This window comes from Vulpes lagopus, chromosome 21, assembly GCF_018345385.1.
Source record: "Vulpes lagopus strain Blue_001 chromosome 21, ASM1834538v1, whole genome shotgun sequence".
Lineage (NCBI taxonomy): Eukaryota > Metazoa > Chordata > Mammalia > Carnivora > Canidae > Vulpes > Vulpes lagopus.
In genome coordinates, this window is record NC_054844.1 from 13,723,104 (window position 1) to 13,745,276 (window position 22,173).

General features: G+C 39.7%; 1 protein-coding gene across 1 annotated transcript in view; it reads right to left on the minus strand.

Moving 5' to 3' along the window:
• Positions 1-22,173, minus strand: part of PLBD1 (phospholipase B domain containing 1) — a 52,160-nt gene that overhangs the window by 3,934 nt on the left and 26,053 nt on the right. The window contains exons 5-8 of the mRNA XM_041736109.1: positions 20,178-20,318; positions 19,609-19,753; positions 3,841-4,041; positions 3,594-3,734 (exon numbers count right to left, since the gene is read on the minus strand). Of these exons, the coding sequence (XP_041592043.1) occupies positions 3,594-3,734; positions 3,841-4,041; positions 19,609-19,753; positions 20,178-20,318 (628 nt within the window). The remainder of the gene's footprint in view (positions 1-3,593; positions 3,735-3,840; positions 4,042-19,608; positions 19,754-20,177; positions 20,319-22,173) is intronic.

Sequence of the window (22,173 nt, forward strand, 5' to 3'; positions counted from 1 at the left end):
CAAGCCTTAGGCAGTTAGCCTCATTTTATTATCTTGTTTTGACAGGAGAGGGAAGGAAGAATCCATAATTTGAAGAGATTGGAGATGATCTTTAAGGTTCCAGCAGGCTTTAACTTCTTTTTTTTTTTTTTTTTTTTTTTTTTTTTTAGGCTTTAACTTCTTTGTAAGCATTCCTTAAGGCTTAGCTTCATCCCAAGCTTCATTGTGTGCCAGGGTCATAGAGCCCATTCATCACTAAGCATCAAATGTGTGACACAGCTCTAGTATGATCAATATTTCAAGAACATCTCAGATTACAGTGGCCTGGGCTATTGTCTATAGGACAGTTAGTCATCACAGGGGCTCCTCAACCATTCTGGGGTTGATTTCCCAACTCCATATTGTCTTGGCCTTTGTCTGCCTCTCTCCTTTTTTACTGTTTTATAGGATCTCCTACTCAGGGGTGAAGATACAGAGATTTAAAGCCATAGGAGGGCAGCCCCAGTGGCGCAGCGGCTTAGCGCCGCCTGCAGCCTAGGGCGTGATCCTGGAGACCCTGGATCGAGTCCCACATCGGGCTCTCTGCATGGAGCCTGCTTCTCCCTCTGCCTGTGTCTCTGCCTCTCTCTCTCTCTGTCTCTCATGAATAAATAAATAAAATCTTTAAAAAAAAATAAAACCATAAGATACTCGATCTTGCTGATTCTGAGACACATACCAGCATCAGGAAGAACTGAGAGAAGGATCACATTAAACTGACAGGCTAAAATAATGTTTATTACTATAGTTTATTTAGGTTATATATAGACTTAGGGGTCAGACTACCTGGATCTGAAGCCTGGTTCTGCCATCATTAGGTACATGACCTTAGACAAATCATTCAACTTGTCTATGCTTCAGTTTCTTCATCTATAAAATGTGAACGATGAAAGTACTTACCTTATAAGGATTATGATGCGCATGAAATGAGTTCAAACAGATGGAATGCTTATAATAGTGTCTGATACTGGGTAAAGATTAGATGGATAGTAACTAATATATTTCTCTTTATGTGAACAAATGAATAATCCAAATGGCTGCTTTACACTTCACCTTTTCATCAAGCTTTATGATTTACAAAGATATTTAAAATAGAGTATCTTGTATACTCTCACAACAACCTAATGATGCATAAGCATTACCATCCCTCTTTATAAAGAAAGAGATGGAGGTTCAGAGATGTCCAATGCCTCCCTTCTGACCACAGCCTTCCAGCAATATACCAGAGTTGCTTCCAAATTCTAGGAGGTTTATGGAACTTTTTGTCTTTTATTATGACTGCTAGATAATATCACTTAAGTATTTTGGCAAATCACGTTTCTTTCCTTTCTTTCCTAAAATGGTAATGATGCTACTTATCTGGAAGAATGCTAATGAAGATCAACCAACAGAACAGAAGTAAAAGGCCCAAAAGAGTGCCTGGCATATAGTTAGACAATGAATTTAACTCTTTTCTTCCCACCTCTGGCAAAATGACTACAGACAGATCAACATTAGATTTTTTGTTTTGTTTTGTTTTGTTTTGTTTTGTTTGGTCTCAGGGTAGATTTCTCCATGGGACCTAGGAACAAGATTGCAAAGAACCTGAATCTGCCCTTTTTTTTTTAAAAAAAGATTTTATTTATTTATTCATGAGAGACACAGGCAGAGGGAGAAGCAGGCTCCATGCAGGTAGCCTAACGTGGGACTCGATCCCAGGTCTCCAGGATCAGGCCCTGGGCCTAAGGCGGCACTGAACTGCTCAGCCACCCGAGCTGCCCTGAATCTGCCCTTCTAAAAATCAGCAGCAGTCCAAGGAAGAAAAGGCCTTGAATCATCTGTTCTCTTAAGCACACATCTCCCTCTTGAGGCATGCTGGTTTTATCAGGCTCTTATGAGCTGGATGGATGAGGCTTCAAGGTCAGACAACTGACTTCTCAGTTTTGAATTGCCATCCTAACCAAGTGACCCCTGATGATATGACATCTCTGTAGACTTGGTGGTATAACTGATCTGCTTTGCAATCGAAGTCTCCACCTTAACTATTTTATGTAGACTATGAGCATTTGGTTGGTGTCACTATATAAAATCTCTTGGGGACCTGGGAGTCTGAGGACCAGGCCCTGTCTCCCAGGGTCCATACCTTCCCTGGGTTCTAGTCCTCATCTATCAGCTGATCTATTATTGCAATAGCTTCTTACTTGGTCTCCTGCCTTCTCTTTGACTTCCAGGCTATTCTCCCTTTTCAAACACACTGATATTTTCCATCACCACCATCCTTCCCCTTCATAGCCCCTCCTCTAGCTCTCTAGAGCTAACCATCTCCAAATCACACAGTTTTCATGACACCATTTGTTTGACCTTGTCCCCTTGTTAAATTGGTGGACTCTTTCTTGACCTTTAACGGTCACTCAGACATCATCTTCACTCTCATTCCTTCAACAACTATGCATGTATGTTGTGTGTGCCAAACTCTATGTTTGATGCAAGATAAGAGTGCTTGCTTGGTATTGTGCTCGAGAATTTACAAGAATTATCTCAATTCATTCTCATGACAACTTTGTGAGATTACAAAGGTCCACACTCCCACATTCAAATACTGTTGGAGGCCAGATAATTCAGGGTTCAGGGTCTTTGCAGATTTTAGAACAGCAACGGAGTGTGCCTATTATATATGACATGGCAGTTTCCCTGGGCAACATCTCATAATCAAAGGCATTGAGATTTCTGTAGCCTAATGTATAGGCTCCCTGGAGGAGAGGAAATAAGGTCTAAATAGATCAAGTCTACCAAACTCCCAAACAGGTAGTTTTTGTACCAAAATGAGGTCAGTTCAGGTCATATTGCTACTAAGTTTGCTAGTTAAAAATAGAACAAAACAAATTTTGAGCTTTCAAAATTACAGATACGTGATTGTGGACCTGTACCACTGTTACAGATGGAGAAAGTGAGGCATGGAGAGAGTAGATAATTTGCCTGAGATTTTGAGGAGCAGAGATTCATTCAAATCAAGGTGGTATCACTCTAAGACCCATGCTTCAAAACGTCTAGGCTCTGGTCTTGCCCTCCAGACCTGCCTTCTCTGATCCCCTGACAGTGGCTCCCACTGGGCGTGGTGCAGCCCACATTATGACTGGTCTTCCCTTTGTGTGCTCTAACGGCTGTTTTGCGTGCTTCGCTTCCTCATTAGACTGAGCTTCTAAAGGTCAGGGATTTTGTGCGTGCAGCCATACTTTTCCAGGGGCCTGGGCCAAGGTAGCACTTCTATAAATATCTGCTAAATTTGACTAAAAGCTTTACTCAGGAACCAAGGAGAGAAGGTAATATTAGAGCTATGAGAAGTTGTAAGACTATAAATGCCTGGCTTTGTCCCAAATTATACAGTGGAATATAAGAGCTTGAGGTGCAGATTTTACATGTTGTGCTGACGCTGGTTAATTATTTCCCAGTGTAACTAGCAATGGCATTCCCATCCTTCCTTCCCCACCACACCCACACCCCCATCATACAGTCCCATACCACACATTCCCCACCATATACACATGCACACTCACATACTCATCAGACTTTCTAGACTTCTAGCATGAAGAAAGTACCTTTCCGTAGAACTTCAGTTTGGTCAGAATATTCTACATATGTAGGAATTTGCTCCACAATGTACAGAGTGCCTGTGTCAAGGCTGTACTTTGGCTTTACCTTCTTCAGGTCCAGGACCATGTACTGATTGTTATACGTGCCTGAAACATTGGGGGACATGAAGCAGGTTATGGGTATGGCTCTGCTGGTTAACTCATAATCCAAACATATGTACACGCCGAAAAGCTACTTCTGCCGGCCACTTACCAGAGTTGTGGCTTGAAAAGATCTCTGCCCACTGCCTGCCATCATTTGCCATCATATTGGCCACACGGACTCTTTGCCATGCGAGGAGAGACTGGGGTACCACAAGCTTTAGTAGGGTTTTATTATACACGCTGTTTGTGGTCTGTAGCAATATCAAACCACTGCTAAGAATGTAAAAGTCATCCAGAGACTCCAAAAATCCTATGGGAGAGACAAATATACAAATCAGCATACATTTAGCTGGTATATTCAACTGACATTATTGGTATAGAGCTTTGCATACACAATACATTTTGCAGAGTATGGGTTATTATGATCCTTGATCTGCAGTAGCCTCTCCTAGTTTGGGCTCACCTCTGTGGTGGTTACTTAAAAGCTACTTATAAAGATGCCAGTGGACTTCTGACCCTAGATTCTCTATTGATATTTTTTGATTTTATAATTTGGACAATAAAAATATATTAAATCAGGATTATTCTAATTTTTCAAAATGATAAACAGCAACAGATCCCCACTAGCTAGGATTTTGCAGGAGAACTTATAATTAGGGAGGGGTATTAACAGAGTTCATTGTTGGATATAAGATTATGGATGTCTTCTCTATTTTTCTGTACTTTGCAAATTTTACATAGTGAGTCTACATGGTTTTTATAAATAAGAAAACCATCTATACTTACATAAGTAAACATGGTTTTAAAACTAGGATCTTGACACTCTGGGTCATTCAATGCTTTTTATATATGTTGGTAGCAATACAGGAATATCAGTAAAGCCACAAGTCTTTTTTAAAGGCCTATTTTGTGCTTTATGTGTGATGACTGTGGTGGAAAGCAAAGTACATCAGATACAGCTATACCAATGAGAGAGGATACACTGACACCAACAACGAGTTGTGATGGATGAATCGTCAGTGGTGAACAAGCATCAGAGAAGGGCCCAGTGAGAGAGTTAGAAATGACCAAGGTAAAAACCTCCTTTGGAGCTTCCCAAACTGCCACCATTTTAATTAATACAGCTTATCATTTCTGCCATATCTGATTACTTGTACTATTATTTACTTCCTATTTTTCCTTAAATTAACTCTCTTTTCAAACTTAAAATACTTAACTTGCCACATACAATAATATTTGAGGGACTGTGGAATTAATGTTTTTGCTTTTTTTCTCCTCAGAAAACACATTAAAATAAATACGTTTCTACTAACATGCAAAATTACTTATCCATGAACCACCTACTACCACCTCACCAGCACTATTTAGGCCACACATGGAGGAACACCAATGTATCTGATGCTTTTGCAATCGGGAAAAATAAGATGAGGCTCAGAGAGGTGAGGGCATCTTCGAGGACCAGACAGCCAGCTCCTGACAGACCTGGGCTTAGAATGCAGGTCCTTGAACCAGTCCAGTGCTCTTTCCAACAAGTGTGAACACCTACACTCAGCCTTTATGGCTCTCCTTCTTCTAGCTTAGTGAAGGCTAGAGGAGGAAAGCTTCATGGAGGAAGTAGATCTGGAACTGAGTCTTGAAGCTTGTATAAGAGTTGACTATGGGGCTTGACTATGGGGCACCGAGGGCCTCAGTCCTTTAAGAATCTGACTCTTGGATTTGGCTCAGGTCATGATCTCATGGTTGTGAGGTCAAGCCTGCATGGAGCTCTGTGCTCATGCAGACTCTGCAGGAGGTTCTTTCCCTCTCTCTCCCTCCCCATCTGCTCCTCCCCAAACTCATGCTCTCTGTCTCTAAAATAAATAAATAGGATGCCTAGGTGGCTCAGTGGTTGAGCATCTGCCTTTGGCTCAGGGTGTGATCCCGGGGTCCTGGGATCCAGTCCCACATCAGGCTCCCTGCAGGGAGCCTGCTTCTCCCTCTGCCTGTGCCTCTGCCTCTCTGTGTCTCTCATGAATAAAAGTAAATAAAATATTTAAAAATAAATAAATACATAAATAAATACATAAATAAAATCTTTTAAAAAGGGAGTCAACTAGGTAGAGAGCAGTGGCCATCACAGGTATGAACAAAGATGTACAGCAGGAATAGATATGGCCCAGGAGATTGGAAGTTTGGGAGGTTGAGGCCAAGAATCATTAGAAAATATAGTTGGCCAAAGAATACATACAGATGGCCAACAGACACATGAAAAGATGCTCAACATCACTCATCACCAGGGAAATGCAAATCAAAACTACAAGGAAATATCACCTCACACCAGTCAGAATGGCTAAAATAAAACTCAAGGAACAAGTGTTAGCAAAGATGTAGAGAAAAAGTAGCCCTTCCTTGTGCACTGTAGGTGGGAATGCATGCTGGTGTAGTTCCTATGGAAGACATCATGGTTCCTCAAAAAATTAAAAATAGAATTACCCTATGATCCAGGAATTGCACAGACTATTTACCCAAAGAATATGAAAACACTAATGCTAAGGGATACATGCATCTCTATGTTTACTGCAGCATTATCTACAATAATCAAATTATGGAAGCAGCCCAAGTGTCCATTGATAGAAGAATGGGCAAAAAAGAAGTGGTATATACATAGAATGGAATATTACTCAGCCATCAAAAAGAACGAAATTGCCATTTGCAATGACCTACATGGAACTAGAGAGCATTATGCTAAGTGAAATAAGTCAAAGACAAATACCATATGATTTCACTCATGTGAAATTTAAGAAACAAAACAAATGAACAAAGGGAAAAGATAGATAAACCAAAAAACCAGACTCTTAATGACAGAAAACAAACAGATGGTTACCAGAGGGGAGGTAGCTGGGTGGGGAGATGGATGAAATAGGTGATGAGGATTAAGAAGGGTGCTTGTGGGGGATCCCTGGGTGGCGCAGCGGTTTGGCGCCTGCCTTTGGCCCAGGGTGCGATCCTGGAGACCCGGGATCGAATCCCACGTCAGGCTCCCGGTGCATGGAGCCTGCTTCTCCCTCTGCCTGTGTCTCTGCCTCTCTCTCTATCTCTCTGTGACTATCATAAATAAATAAAAAAATTAAAAAAAAATTTAAAAAAAATTAAGAAGGGTGCTTGTGATGAGCATAAGAGGATGTATGGAAGTGTTGAATCACTATATTATATACCTGAAACTATAACACTTCATGCTAACTACACTGGAATTAAAATAAAAAAAAGAAAATACATTTGAAAATTCATTCATTCATTCATTCATTTATTCATTCTGCATCTCTTCTAGGCCTGGTAGGGATAGGTAGGGTGCAATCAAATAATAGGAACACCTGAAGCTAAAGATAAGCACTCAGAGCTGCAATGGGAGTCAGAAAGCCTGCATTTCAGTTCCCTGCATTGCAACTAATAACTTTGGCACTTCATATTTCACTTCTGTTCCTTATTCCCTTCCTCTGATAACCTGGGACTAAGTGATGTCATTCAGTGCTAATGGAGTAATTTTAATTTCTAGAGATTTCTGAGTCGGAAGGTTACATGATGAAGGCAGTGTCCAACCAGCTCATAATGAACCTCCACAAGGCTGTCACCGGCCCATCAGAAGTTTGCATAAATGACAGAAAGTTGCACACTCCACGTGGGATAAGGCTTGATGAGTGGATGGCTCCCTTGAATGAAATTTTAATAGGCAACTCCTCTTGGAAGATACAGCCAGGACACTGGATACATGGCTTCACAAGCAAAGTGTGGGTTGGATTTCAATGACCATTCACCTCTCAGGCTGTGGTTGTTTTGCAGTGTTCAAACTGCACAACCATACTTGGCAGCCTTGGGCAAGCTCTCTGATAGAAAATCTCCATAAAGTGGAATGTCGTATTTCTGGCATAATAAACTTGCTAATTCACTCCTTGTAGCAACCTCTATGAACACCAGAGGGCAGGCGTTCTTTGATATGTGTGAATAATACTAACATGGAAGGCACAGTGGTTCCTTCAAGAGCAAGATTATTTACTAAAGATGGAAAAACGTAGGCCACCCAGAACTCTGGAACAATGACAGTGAATTGGCCTGCAAAACAAGTCAAGAAGGTTAATTCTATAGTTTAGAGTTTAAGATGAAAAAAGGAAAAGGCTGAGTGGGAGGACAAAGTCCTGAAACATTACATAGAAAAAAATACTCTTTGGTAGCATCTTGCTTCTATCTATCATTAGCAGTTTTGAAAGGCAGACTGTTTTAGATCAGGAGAAAGTGAAACAGTCAAGAATGAAAGCCAGCCTGCAAATAACATTTCATGTTAAGTTCATTGCTGAATTTATTAAGAAATAAAAGGGAACCCTGACGGTTAATAAATTTCAAGACTTAAAACACTTGAATCATAACAATAAAGTGATCACCACCCTCTGATGCTATTTAGACCCATTGTTTCGCACAATAATGTACCTTTGGTATCCTATGAGGGGCGTTTAAAATGTGCAATTTCCCATATTGCATTAATTAGCTTCTCTAAAGCTCCAAAGACCAAACACACTCATTTTTTCCCTAAAGAGTAGAATCAGTGTTGACCAAGAACATAAGTAACATACAACTCAGTGTCAGTAGTATGGATTGTGATTATAAAAATAGCTATGCTGCATTTCTTCACACACACACACACACACACACACACACCCCCTCCATATTCTCTGCAGTGTGACTTTGCAGCATCTCCCATCCAAAGATGTCTGTTTCTGTATCTCCTAAATCTGGGCTGGATTTGGATCTGGCTTCGGCTAATAGAATGTGCGAATTCTGAGGCTAGGCCTCAAGAAACCTTGCACATTGCTGCTTACTCTCCTGGAACCTTGTTATTGTCTTGTAGACAAGTCCAGTCGAGTCTGGTCTCTATGTGAGAGACTGTATGGAGGAGGACCAACCATTTTAGCCAAGGTCAAATTCTAGCCCACCAACCTCCAAACATGTAAGGGAGTTCTTCCAAAATCAGCAAGGCTGCACACCCACTCCACAGACAACCACAGATGCATGAACACGAGCAGCTGAGGTGTCTAGAAAGAGCCACTTAGCTGACCTGTGGACTCAAAAGCATTAATAGTCACATATTGTTTCAAGCCACAAAGGTTTGGAGATTGTTTTTTTATGTGGGAAAAGCAGTGATACAATTTATTAATAATCCAATTATATAACACATTTTGTTTTAAAAGGTCTTACTGCCATTTGATTTAACACATCTGACCTTTGGGGACTCTCTTTTCTTTCCTCTTTTAAGGGAAAACAAAATAATTTTGTACCATGCTCTCAGTCTTTCCACTTAACTTCATCCCACTACTGAAGAGGGACAGTATCATTTCTCTGCCCTATGGAGAGCACCAACCTGTGCTAGGCTGTCTGCCTGAGTCTCTAAGCCAGCATGATAACCAGTGAATAAGCATGTATGACACACAGAGTATGTCCCCAGCACTACACAGTAATCCCCAATTCAGAGACTATATCAGAATTCCTTCAGGAGATTTTTCCAGAAGGCTCATGCCCAGACCACCCTCCAGGCTTCTCTCGGCTCCCCTCCAAGCTCTACCACAACCTCTGCTTTACAGCAGCAGCTGGAGGCTCTTCTGCTTCCTCACTCTTAGGAAGGGAAGCCCTATTATCCCAGGACATAAAATCCTACAGCCATTTATTTTGCCTGCTTAACAAAGGACTCAGTCTTCCCACCTTCCCGAATGGCATTTATTTGCTTGTCTTCCTGCTAAGATTCCTAACTGGTAGCAATCTCCACTTCTCCTTCCAGTGATTATTCTTCAATTAAGGAAGTATTTATTAAGCACATTTCTGCCTAATCTTGCAGTAGGAATGTGATCAATGAAGGATTCATACTATTGTGCATTCAAGCACACAAAGCCTCTACTGTAAAGTCTGAATATCCTGCAGTGGTCCACATAAAGGAATTAGTAGGTCTCTTAAAAATTACTTAGAGTGACTATAAAGAAGTCAGCTTTATATTTAATCCATAGTCTGTTATCATTCACATCAAAACGAAATCTGTTTTTCTTCAATAATGAATTATCTTATTTACTTTATGTTAATTTGTTTACTGTTTTCTTTTCCATCTATACCATAGCATGTAAGCTCCATCAGACTTTTTCTGTCTTGTTCACTCCAGCACCAAAAAGAGGATTTGACACAGAGTAGGTGCTCAGTAAATAACTGTTAAATCTAAGGAAGAAAGAGGAGATAGTGGTGACTAACATTGACTGTGTACCTACCATACACCAAACACCTTGCTTTAGAAGGAGGAACACCATCTGATCGTCACCAAAATGGCACTTCAATGAGCCACTTTTTAAAATACTCAGCCATTTAAAGCTAATAAACAGCATTTTCAGGAATAAATCAAAGACTTAACTGTCAACACATGCCTTTTCCACTATACTGAATACTTGACAGACATGATGGGAACAAATATGTAGTCTTGCAGATGGCAACAACTCTTAACACACACAATGGAGGAAATACAGTAGAAACAATGAAAAAGAGAGTGAGTCATGGGGAGCTGCATGTTTAAACAGGGTAGAGTGGGGAGAGATAGGTATGGCCTGGGCAAAGGAAGGCCTCAGTTCCCTGGGTGGTGCCAGAGAATGAAAGAATGGCACTTAAGAAAACAGAAATGAAGTGCTATAAAATCTATCTGCAATTCTTTGAAAGAGGTACCCTTGTTCTACTTTTATTTCTTTTCCTCCCTTGGTTCTACTTTTTTAAAAAGCAGAAGACATAAATCTTGGTGTGTATGAACTTTCAAAGTGTATATATTTCAGCTTTAGGATGAAAGTATCTGAGATAAAAGAGGTAACATGAAATCAGTAAAAGTAATTATTGTATACTAAGTAGGCAATTTTGTAATTTAGGCAGGTAATAACATTATGGATTATGAGAGAGGCAGCTACATTTTCTTGGAGGTTTGAGACTCTTCTTTCTTCTTCCTGTGCACTCACTTTAAAGTATTTGAACTTAATACAAGAAAAGACTGAGCAAAGTCTTTGCTACAGACCAATAGAATTGCCAGAGTCTCAGTGGATGGGCTTGGATCCAGTGTTGTAGAATCACCTGGTATGTTTGTTGCAAATGCTCCAGCCCAGACCAACTCAATAAGAATTTCTATGGATGGCTCTTTGGAATTTGCATTTTTAGCGATCTCCCCCGAGAATTTTAAGTCCAAGGGGTGTGTGTATGTGTGTGAGGGAGGTGATGGGATGCCTGGATGTTATGCAAAGTAGCAATGCTTGCAGTCTTGATGAGACACACTAAGTGCATTCCAGAGAACCTCACTTACAGATAATTAAGCCTGAAGACCCAGCCTCTTAGGAATCATTATTACTGGAATCCTCAATTAAAACACTTTGAATATATTCCAGCTTTGTTCCCTGTGCAAAAGCTCCACCCCATGGCGTGCCTGGGAGGTCTTGAGCTCATGGCTCTTTTTTAGTTTTAACCCTTTAACTTAAAAGCAAAATGAATCGTTTCTGAAAGAACAACACCAACAAACAATGGATATTTTATAGTCAGATATATTGTGTTTGAACTCAGTCCCCAACCACTGAATCTAGTGATTTTGAGCATGTTATTTTTTTCTGAACCTGTTTTTTTTTTTTTTTCTGAAAATGCAGATACAATATCCTCCTTGTTAGGTTTTCATGAAAACTAAATGACATCACACACACCAAATATTTAGCATAGCACCAGTCACAGTGGCAGGCACATAAGTAGGAAATAAACAAATACTGTTTTTTCTTTTTATTTCAATAACAAGTTGAGTACACACAAGTTTATATCAATTTACTTAAAACTTGAGGACTACCTAAATCCCATAAAACTAGTTAGGTCCTACTCCAGTCATTTGTAACCAAGGTAGCTACCAAGAAGTAGCTTCAAGGTCCAACCTCTAGGCTGAACATACAGGATTGCATCTGAAATGCCTTGACAACAATTCCTGCACATCTTGGACTCCTGGTTTTAAATGAAAGTTGTAAGAGAGAGCAGTACGTAGAGAAAAGATCATGTCTCTGGCAGCCCTCACCTCCACCTTTTCCTTTGTTTACCCTTCTATCCCCCTTGTTCACACTGGAGTGCATCATCCATTATCTGTCTCCCTTCTTTTCTTTTTTCTTTCCATTCCCCTTTTTTCCTTCTTTCTTCTTTCTTTGCTTCCATAAATATTTATTCAATGATTACAAAGGGCAAAGCTATGTGCTGGCTCTGGGGGTGCAGGTTAAATGTGGACTAAATGAATATGGAATATGAATATGGGCTCTGAAGAAATTATGCATTGGGTATCAGGAAGCTCAAAGGAAAGCCAGCCTACTTATAACAAAATTAAATAAGAAGGAAAAGGCAAAGATATCTGGAAAGTCTCCAAATTTTTGGAAATTAAACTGTACACTTCCAAGTGAGTCACAGATCAAAGAAATCATGTGAGAAATTATAAAATATTCTAAATGGAATGAAAATGAAAATAGAACATATCAAAATTTGTCAGATGCACTGAAAGGAGTGCTTAGAAGGAAATTTATAGCTTTATTTTCTTCTAGTAGAAAGCAAGAAAGATAATTATGTAGGATTCTACCTTGTTGGAAAAAAAAGTTGATTAAGCACAAAGTACAAGAGAGAAAATGATAAAGATAAGAATGGAAATCAACAAGGAGGACGAATGAACAAACAATAGGAAAGAAATCAATGAAAATAAAATTTGGGTATTTACTGAAAATACAGTAAAACTGACACATCTCAAGCTAGACTAAATAACAAAAAAGAAGATATAGTACCATGAATGATTAAAAGGACCTAATTACAGATACAGACATTAAAGGGCTCATAGAAAATACTATAAATAGCTTTAGGTCATTTTACTTTACTCATTTCACAAACATGATAACTTTGAAGAAATGAACAAATTCCTTGAAGAATTTTTAACAGTGGCACAAGAAGAATTAGAATAGTGCTGTATCAATAAAAGAAATTGTATTCATAGTTAAAAACTTTCCAACAAAAAACCCCATGTCTAGATAGCTTAATTGATGAATTCTATTAAACATTTAAGAAAAAAAAAATGAGCAGTCCTACACAAACTCTTTCAGAAAACACAGAAGAAAAAAAAAAATCCAAACTCAGATTATAAGGACAGGCCTACCAGGAAACCAAAACTATTACAAGAAACCACAGAACAATATCTCTCACAAATACAAGTGAAAAAATTCTTAACAAAATATTAGTAAGTTGATTAAAGAATAAATAAAAAGAATACTATGGCTAAATGGGGTTAATCCCAGGAATGTCCAGTTGGTTTCACATCTGAAAGTCAACCAATGGAACTCACCATGTTAGTAAAGGAGAAATATATGGTCATTTTAATAGAAGCTGAGAATTTCACAAAACCACATTAAACAAAATGGAGGGGTGTTCTTCTTTAAACTCACAAAGGGTATTTTCCATAAACCTACAACTAACATTATTCTTTATGGTGAAAGACTGAATACTTCTCCCCTAAGATCAGGAATCAGGAAAGGATTTTTATGCCACTTCTAGTCTACATTGTCCTGGAGGTCCTACCAGTGCAATTGTGCAAGAAAACAGAGACATATTAGGGAAGGAAGAAGTAAAACTGTCTTTACACAGAGATGGCATGGTTATGTATACAGAAAAATTCCAAGAAATCTACAAAATGGTTGTTAGAACCAAGTGCACTTAGAAAAGTCTCAAGGTACACAGTAAATACACAAAAAAATCATATTTCTATATTGTGATGGTTTAAAATTTTCCATATATTCTTTGACATTCTTCCCTTGAAAAAATAGATTCTAATTTCCTTTCCTTGTATGTGGGCTGGTCATAATAATGTGCTTCTAATGAATAGAATGTGGTGGAAGTGACCATGTATGACTTCTGAGACTAGGTCATAATAGGCATTGCTGCTTCTGCCTTGTTCTTTTGGATCACTTGGTCTGGGTGAAGCCAGACACCTTGCCATGAGGTTACTTGAGCTGTCCTGCAGAGAGGCCCACGTAGAGGGGAACCGATTCGCCAGCACCATCTTGTCAACCATGTAAGTGAGTCACCTCGGGAGTATGTCCTCTGGCTTCAGTTAAGCTCTTGTAGATTTCAGCCCCTCAGTCTTTGCGTCTGCAGCTAAATACCCAGATACAGAGAAGTACAGACAAGCCATCCTCACTGTGTCCTAATCTAAATTCCTGGTCCATAGAAACCATGAGATATGGATTATTGTTATTTTGAGCCTCTAATTTTTGAAGAGGCTTGTTATGAAGCAATAGATAAACTATAAAAGCAATGAACAACTGGAAAAGGAATAAAATATCATTTTTGATAATAGTAGCATCAGAAATTATTTAGATATAAAAATAACTAAAAGCATGCAAGACCCTTTATGATGTATTGTTCAAATTAAAGAAGACCTAAATAAATGCAGATACAATATTTGTGGATTGAAAGACTCAGTATTACTGATATGTTGATTTACTTTGAATTTATTCAAAGATTCAATGTCAAAATCAGTAGTCCTTTTGGCAGTGAAGTCTTCATACAGTAGTATCAGCTACCTTTTTAGTGCTGCCATTCCCTATGGGATTTCTATGTCTTACTTCTTTGGCTCTTGACTGCATAACCAAAATCAATAGTTGGTTTATCCTGGAGGAGGGCTAGCACAGGGCTTTTATCTTCCTCAGTTGTCAGGTAAAACAGACCATGGCAATTCAAAACCAGATGGGATGCTTCTAGAACAAGGTTATCCAGGGCTACCTTCCAGAGCTTCCAGAGCCCCAGGTGAATTATTTTTTGCAGGGCTCAATTTGATGAAAAGGCAGATTGCAAAATTCATAGGCCCATATGAGGTATAGAGACTTATAAATGAAGATTTGGAATAATGGGTAGAGAAAGATACCAATATACTTGTCTATTGTCTGATCAGCACACATAAAGATTTTTTAAGGTGTCCAGGTACTAACTCTCTACATTCTTTATTATTAGGTGTATTGTTCCTGAATAATTTTATATTGCCCACTATGGAAAAAGGTAGCAATATTGTTATTATTAATAAAGCCAAGACTCTTTGTAACCTGTCTGTACTGAAACAACATAGATTTCTTTGCTTCTGCAGTTCCCTAACACTATTTACTTAATGACTCTGCAAGTCTGCAGTCTATCACGCCACCTGTGAACACTTGCTTCTAAGGACTCTCTCAAAAAGCATTACTGTACTTATTAATGATGACCACAGATGCAAATCTTACCAAGAATGCCCAGAAAAGAGTGAATGAGAACTCCCTTTCTGGTCATTAAAGCGCCATTCAGAATTTTATAGCATAAACGTACATCAACAGATTTTCCGTCTGTGTCTGTCTTCTCTTGGACTTCTTATGCTGTAATCATTGCATTCCTAGAATGTGCTTTCTTTCCATACTGACTAAACCCTACCTTCCACACACCCCCACCAATGGGCAGGATAGGTGAGAAGCCTGTGGGCGGAGCCAGAAGAGCAGTCCCAATCCCACAAGGAATGTCCATCCAGCTGAAGACTGACCTGAGAGAATAGGAAATTGCCTTGTGGGGCATGACATCTGCTGCAAAGGTCTGTTTGTGTCGTGGAGCAAAATTCTCAAGAGCCTTTAAAAGAGTCAGGCCTAACGCTCCCCAGAGGACCACTGAACACATGATACAGAGACAGTGGGGGGGGGGGTGACCGTCCCGAGAGACCCGCACTGGAGCACAGGGTAACTTTCACTCATTGCCTCCTCTGCCACCCTCCAGTGCTGCTGAAAGGACGTGGTACTTCAGTGACAACCAGGTCCGCATACATGCTTAAGCCCAAGGGTAAGAGCAATCTCTGTAGCCTAGAGCTCTGAACACAGGTTGTGTCTGATATGAGGGCCACTCAAATCATCATGTCACCAACATTGTCAGCGCAATCATGCAGAAAATACACTGTGATGGCAGCAGAAAGGATCTGCTCACCAGGGCCATCCTGGAGGCTGGAGTCCCAGAGCCCCTTATGTTGATGAGCAATATCTTGTTGCTTGGGTAGGGATGGAGGGGAAGAGCTCACATGGGTTCCTGTCTCAGCTTAGCCTCACCTTGATGGCTCTGCTATCCTTCTTGGTCCTGGGCACTAGGAGGGCATTTTGAAAATTTCTGTAAAAGTGCTTCCCTACATAAGACACATGGGCTGGGAACTTTTTTTTTTTTTTTTTAAAGAGGGCTCCAACCCTGAGATCAAGACCTGAGCTGAGATCAAGAATTGGACACTTAACTGCCTAAGCTACCCAGGCACCCCCTAAATAAGGCACACATGGGACACAGGCCAGTGCCAGGATGCCCTAGTACTGCCAACCTGGCTGGTCTTGAGGTCCTGGAGGGGGCACTTAGGAAATTTTGAGGAATGCACTTCAAAGAAGAACCATCACTCACCTGGGCCTGAGGGTAGTCCTGAGGTTTATCAGCCCCTGGCCTACTTGTAATCTACTTTTGACTTTCTCAGGATGTACCATGTTAGTATCTTCAGGTGAAATAATTTCCCCAAGGATAAAGGAAATTCTTTCCCAGTTTTTAAAAAAACAGTCTGGAAAGGATGGAGACTATTAAGCTACCAAGTCACCTTACCTCATCTAGATTAAGAGAGGGGTTATTACATTAGTTTCCTTGACAGAACCACCTCCATTTTTATTATGGAGTCACCTAGGGCTCTGGTGAACACAGAGCATGAGATTTAGATAAGTCTGGGTGTGCTAGATTACTACTGTTTCTTCTATTCTCTTATGCGGGAGTATGAAATTCATGAATTGTTAGAGTAATTCAGCAGTCATTGTTGATATTTTTTTCTTCTTTATGATGGATCACAATCTTCCATCCACGTACTGACTGACCATCTACAAAACCTTACATGGCTTGATGCACCTGGATTATTGCCTCAGGCTTCTCTTGCCAGCTTCTCTTGTCCTCCTCCTTTCATGGGCCAGGTAATTCTAAAATGCAAATCTATTAATGTCTCTTCTATCACTTGCCACTTTCGTGGTCTTGCATTATCCTCCATTTCCTCTTCGGGCCTTCTCCACATTTTTTTTTCTTGCCTACAGGCCTTTACACTCATTGTTTGGCCCACGTAGAACATTTTATCATCCCATTGTTCCCATTTGTGGGCCAATTTATGTTTGTTTTTGTGTCTCAACTTGAATTTTACTTTCTCTTGGAAACTATCTCAACATCCCCAAAGTAGTCTTTCCCTATTATTACACAAATTATGCTTTAATCATTGCTTTTTTGTCTCTTTCACCAGAATACAAATTTTATTAGAATAGTGAGTATGTCTGTCCTATTTCCCATCATAAATACTTTGCCTAACACAACAACTTCATAGAAAATTGTAGATGAATAAGTAAATTGCATAGTGTTTACAGCTTTGTGAAGTAAGCCTTTATATTAGTTTCATTCCAAAGATGAGAAAACTGAGGCTTGCCAAAATAAAATCATTGGATTTTGTCCATGGAGGAACAGTTTATAGCTGTCCAAGCTCTACCATTCTCCTTTTTGACAACCTCAGAACAAAAAAATGTCTTTGTGTCTTGAAGCCTTTGTGTTTTTCATGGCAATCATCTTGATGGTCACTTCCACAGAATCGGGTGGGGTAGGGTTTCATGATGTAATGTAAATGTATGGACAGGCGCATTTGAAATAGTCAAAGTTATTTTTATCTTTAGTATAATGGTTTCTGTATCAGCCCAGTTATTGTCAACTTAAACACGTACCTCAGCCAAGTCGCAAATATTTCATGACTTGTTATAGCTTCTGTTCTGACTCAGTAATTCTTAATACCCTTGCTCATATCACGAACAGCCTCTGGGTCCTGATACCACACTCCTAATCCACTCCATCTATGATGGCACTCCTCCTCCTCCACCCCCCCCCCCCCATCACCACCACACAAACAAGCCATCCAGCTTTGTTCTGGAATGAACAGCACACATGGAATTAAGTTCTTGGCAAAGTTCAGCCCCACATGTATTGGATGAATCCAAAGTGGCTGATTCTTTAATCAAACAATTCTTTGTAATATAAATAAGATCCTACATGTTTTTCATGTTTGCTACTGAGAACAAAACTGTCCAATTAAAATATGAATCACATTGCTATACAAGTTCCTATAAAAACACTTTGGGGTTAGAAAAAGTGTTTTCTCTCAGTTTAAATGCTCAAAAAATCTCTATTATCTATGTGTTTATGTATTCTGAAAATATATATACATATGTGCAAATGTTAACAGTGTTATACCTTTCATAGGAACTTCCTCCGTGTCCTTCCCCATCACTACCTTTGGGATCCAGGTTTGTTAAGACTATGGAAGAACATCATTCTGCAGAGATTTCAAAGCAGTACAGGTAACATCTGAACATTGCATTTTATTACAAATAAGGGGAAGAATATGACTATTAGACTCGCCTCAGTCTCCTGTAGTTCTTAAATTTCATTCTAAAGGAATACAAAGAATCAAAACACGCTCTAACTCTGAGAGACGAGTGCCCAGTCCCCCTCAATACTAAAACAGTTAAGCAAGAAACAAGAAAGATGAAATCAAAGTGTTTTGAAAGGAAGGGTCAGGTCACAAACACAGAAAAATATCAAGTTATGCCACTGGTCAGAATTCCTAATGCAATGGTATTAATTCTATTAGGAACAATAATACCAGGAGTGGGGGATAATACTCTGACAAAGGTCCATAGATACAACAGATGGTTGTTACAACCACCCTGTAAGGTACACATATGTAATTAAAGGTCAGAAGTGTCCACCTTGTATCCATGTTGGACTCTTAGATATTTAGTAAGAATTTTTTTCCTTCTCTTTACCCATGATGTTCCCTGAAGAGGTTGCAAACCTACAATTGAGGGGGTGATTCCAGCTAGCAGACATGTTTTGTTGGGTTCACCCAGTGGGTTTTGTTAAATCCATATTTCTATCTTCAGCAGTTGGAGGATCTAGCAACACTGATTTCCATACTGCTGAGTGCCAACAGACAGTGGGAGCTGAGCACCTGGAGCCCTTTCAGTGGGTCATGTGTTTGCTATAACTGTTTGAACTTTTATTTTCTTATACCAGCCCCCCTTGATCCGTTTTACATCATCTGCCTGGCTCCTCTAAGAATAGGGGATTGCAACTCCTATTCCACAGAGTCTGTCCTTCCCACCCATTTCTACCTGTTCCAATTCTAGTCATCATTTATGATTCATCTCAAGTGTCAATCTCTCTTTCCTTTCCTTGACAATCCGATGTGAGCTGACCCTCTTTTGAATACTCATAACATTCCTTGCGTTCCTGCTGTAGCACACAAAGTACCCGACAATAATACTATTTTTATCTGTATTGTAATTATCTTGCTAGTGTGAGATTTATAAGCTTACATATTCACTCATCCATTCATCCAGCAAAAATGGATTAAGTACAAGGTGCCACACACAAGGTTAAGTTCTGTGGATACTGTGATGAATAAGAGAAACAGGCCCTTGAGGAGATACTGAGAGCAGGTTCTCTGTCGCCGATCCTGGCTTCCACCGCCGAGCCCAGTAAAGTGCCTTGTGCCTCACTCGGAATTTGTTGAAGTGAATTTTTGGCAGCTATTAACTTTGTCCACACCATCCCATTAAATAAAAGCACTAGTGCTGTATTCCATCAAGAGGCATTCTGAAAATCAATTTTCATTCATGCATACTGACCTCTTAAAGATTTCTTCTCCCATTCCAGTTACTTTGAATCACCAAGGTTGCATTCTGAAATAATACTCAGAGTACTTGGATGTCCCTCTAAATTTATTTACCTGGGTAACTGCTGAAAGAGAGGCGATTACTGCTGGTGTCTTTATCTTTGATGTTGAAGTCCCAGTGTTTATATATCCTGAGCATGGCTGCGTATGTATACCAGCTTGAGTGAGCAAAAAGGATGTTCTCAAATCCAGGAAGAACCTATAGCCAGAATCATAGTGAATGACGCAGATGTATATAGATCACTGACTACAAGTGTAGGAAGTATCCAGGGATTGTGTCAATTTGGGTTTTCGTTGCTATATTATCTGAAAATATGGCCAAGGGACAAAACATTAACCTGTAATGTGTCCTTTAAGTATCTAAAATGGAAGACTGTGGGAGGTGGGAGCAGGAAATTCAAAACGCATGGGAAGAATGGTGGAAGAAACATAGGTAACATCCTGTACTTACAACTCCCTCTATCAGCTCCTTCCAGTTCTTAACTTCTAGATAGAGGAACCAGGAGCTGATAGATGGCTCGAGCCAGAGACGTGGAGTGTGGATACACACTTGGGGAGACATATAGAAAAAGCCTGTGTGGACCAGAGCAAGGAAAAAAGAGAGAGGCTGCTATGTGTCTCACCTTAATAAGAGCAGAGCAATGTCCCATGTCCCATCTCTTAAAAACCTTCAGGCTGGAATTTTTTGTGGGAGAAAATGAGGGAATTAGATCCAACAGATCTCCAACGGCATTCAGGAACTGAATCTGGAACAGGGTCATGGGCTGGAAAAAGACAAAGAATGGTCTTAAAGGTGATTTGTGGCAGTTGGACGTCATTTTTCTAGTTTTCCTGTTGTCACAGATCCATTCAGTTATTCCTTTGGCAGGGTCCCTAATGGAACAAATGCACTAGATTCTACTGTGGCTTATAAAATAATTATTACCTTATGGTTTGTAAGAGATGTGTTAACAGATTTTGATACCCAAAACACTAGTGATTATTTTGGGCCAAATAATTCTTTCTTGTGGGGGTTGTGCACTATAAAATATTTAGCAGCATCTGCAGCCTCTCCCCATTAGTATCAGTAACACCCTCCTGGTTTGATTACCAACAGTGTCTTCCAAGGCATTGCCAGCCCTGTCTGGAGGAAGATTGCCCATAGTTGAGAATCACTGATTTATAGCAAAATATTCAACTAAGATTTTTTAAAAAAATTATTGTGTGTTTAATGTAGGAGTTACTAGCTTGACAGCATTTACCCCAAAGCAATGGTCAGACCTGAATATGTAATTTGAGCTAACTAGAGAGCACAGCTTGACAAGAGTCAATCCACCAGAGTAGCCTGGGGCTGAGATCTACAAATTGGTCTTTGGGCAGAGTTGGTGAAAAGACAAACACAAATGGCATTGTAACCTAGAAAACAAAAGCAAAAAAGCAAAAAAGCAAAAACCAGAACCTGATTTTTTATATAAGTATTCTCTTTGTGTTGTTTTTTGAATAAGTAATACTGTCATTACTCAAGATTTTAAAAATTATGATGGGGTTGGGGCACCTGGGTGGCTCAGTTGGTTGAGCATCAGACTCTTGATTTCGGCTTAGGTCATGATCTCAGTGTGGTGGGCGTGGGGCAGGAAGTCTGCTTGAGATTCTCTCCCTTCTCCCTCTAGCCTTCCCCCTCAATAAATAAATCTTAAAAAAAATTATGATAAGATCTACAGTACAAATTCTTCTTACTCCTATCCTCCATTTGCTCAGGTGCCACTTTGTTTCCAGTTTGCCACTTTTATTGGTTTCTGTGTCTATCTTTAGACGTTTTTTTTAATTTTTTTTTTATTTATTTATGATAGTCATACAGAGAGAAAGAGAGAGAGGCAGAGACACAGGCAGAGGGAGAAGCAGGCTCCATGCGCTGGGAGCCTGATGTGGGATTCGATCCCGGGTCTCCAGGATCGCGCCCTGGGCCAAAGGCAGGCGCCAAACCGCTGCGCCACCCAGGGATCCCCTATCTTTAGACGTTTTAATGTGTCTTATAAACACATTTTTTTAACAAATGGTAGTGATTATACACACGACTCCTTTTTCTTTTTAAAAAAGATTTTATGTATTTATTCATGAGAGACACAGAGAGAAAGGTAGAGACATGGGAAGAGGGAGAAGCAGGCTCTCTGCGAGGAGCCTGATCTCAATCCCAGGACCCCAGGATCATGACCTGAGCCAAAAGCGGATGCTCAACCACTAAGCCATCCAGGTGCCCCTGTAAGCACTACTCTTCACCTTGATTCCTTTTCCCTTAATATTTTTCACTTGTTTTGGTGACCTTTCCATATTAGATGTAAAAATGTCCCTCATTCTCTTAAACACTATATATATATATATATATATATATATATATATATATATATATATATACTATATATATATAACTTTAAATTCAATTAGCCAACATATAGTCATCATTAGTTTCAAATGCAGAGTTCAGTTATCATCAGTTGCATATGACACCCAGTGCTCATTACTTCATGTTGCCCTCCTTAAATCCCATCATCCTGTTACTAGATACATTATATTTTAACCAGTATTGTACTGGTAGACTTTTAGGTGCTTTCTAGTCTTTTGCTGTTACAACATGTTACAATA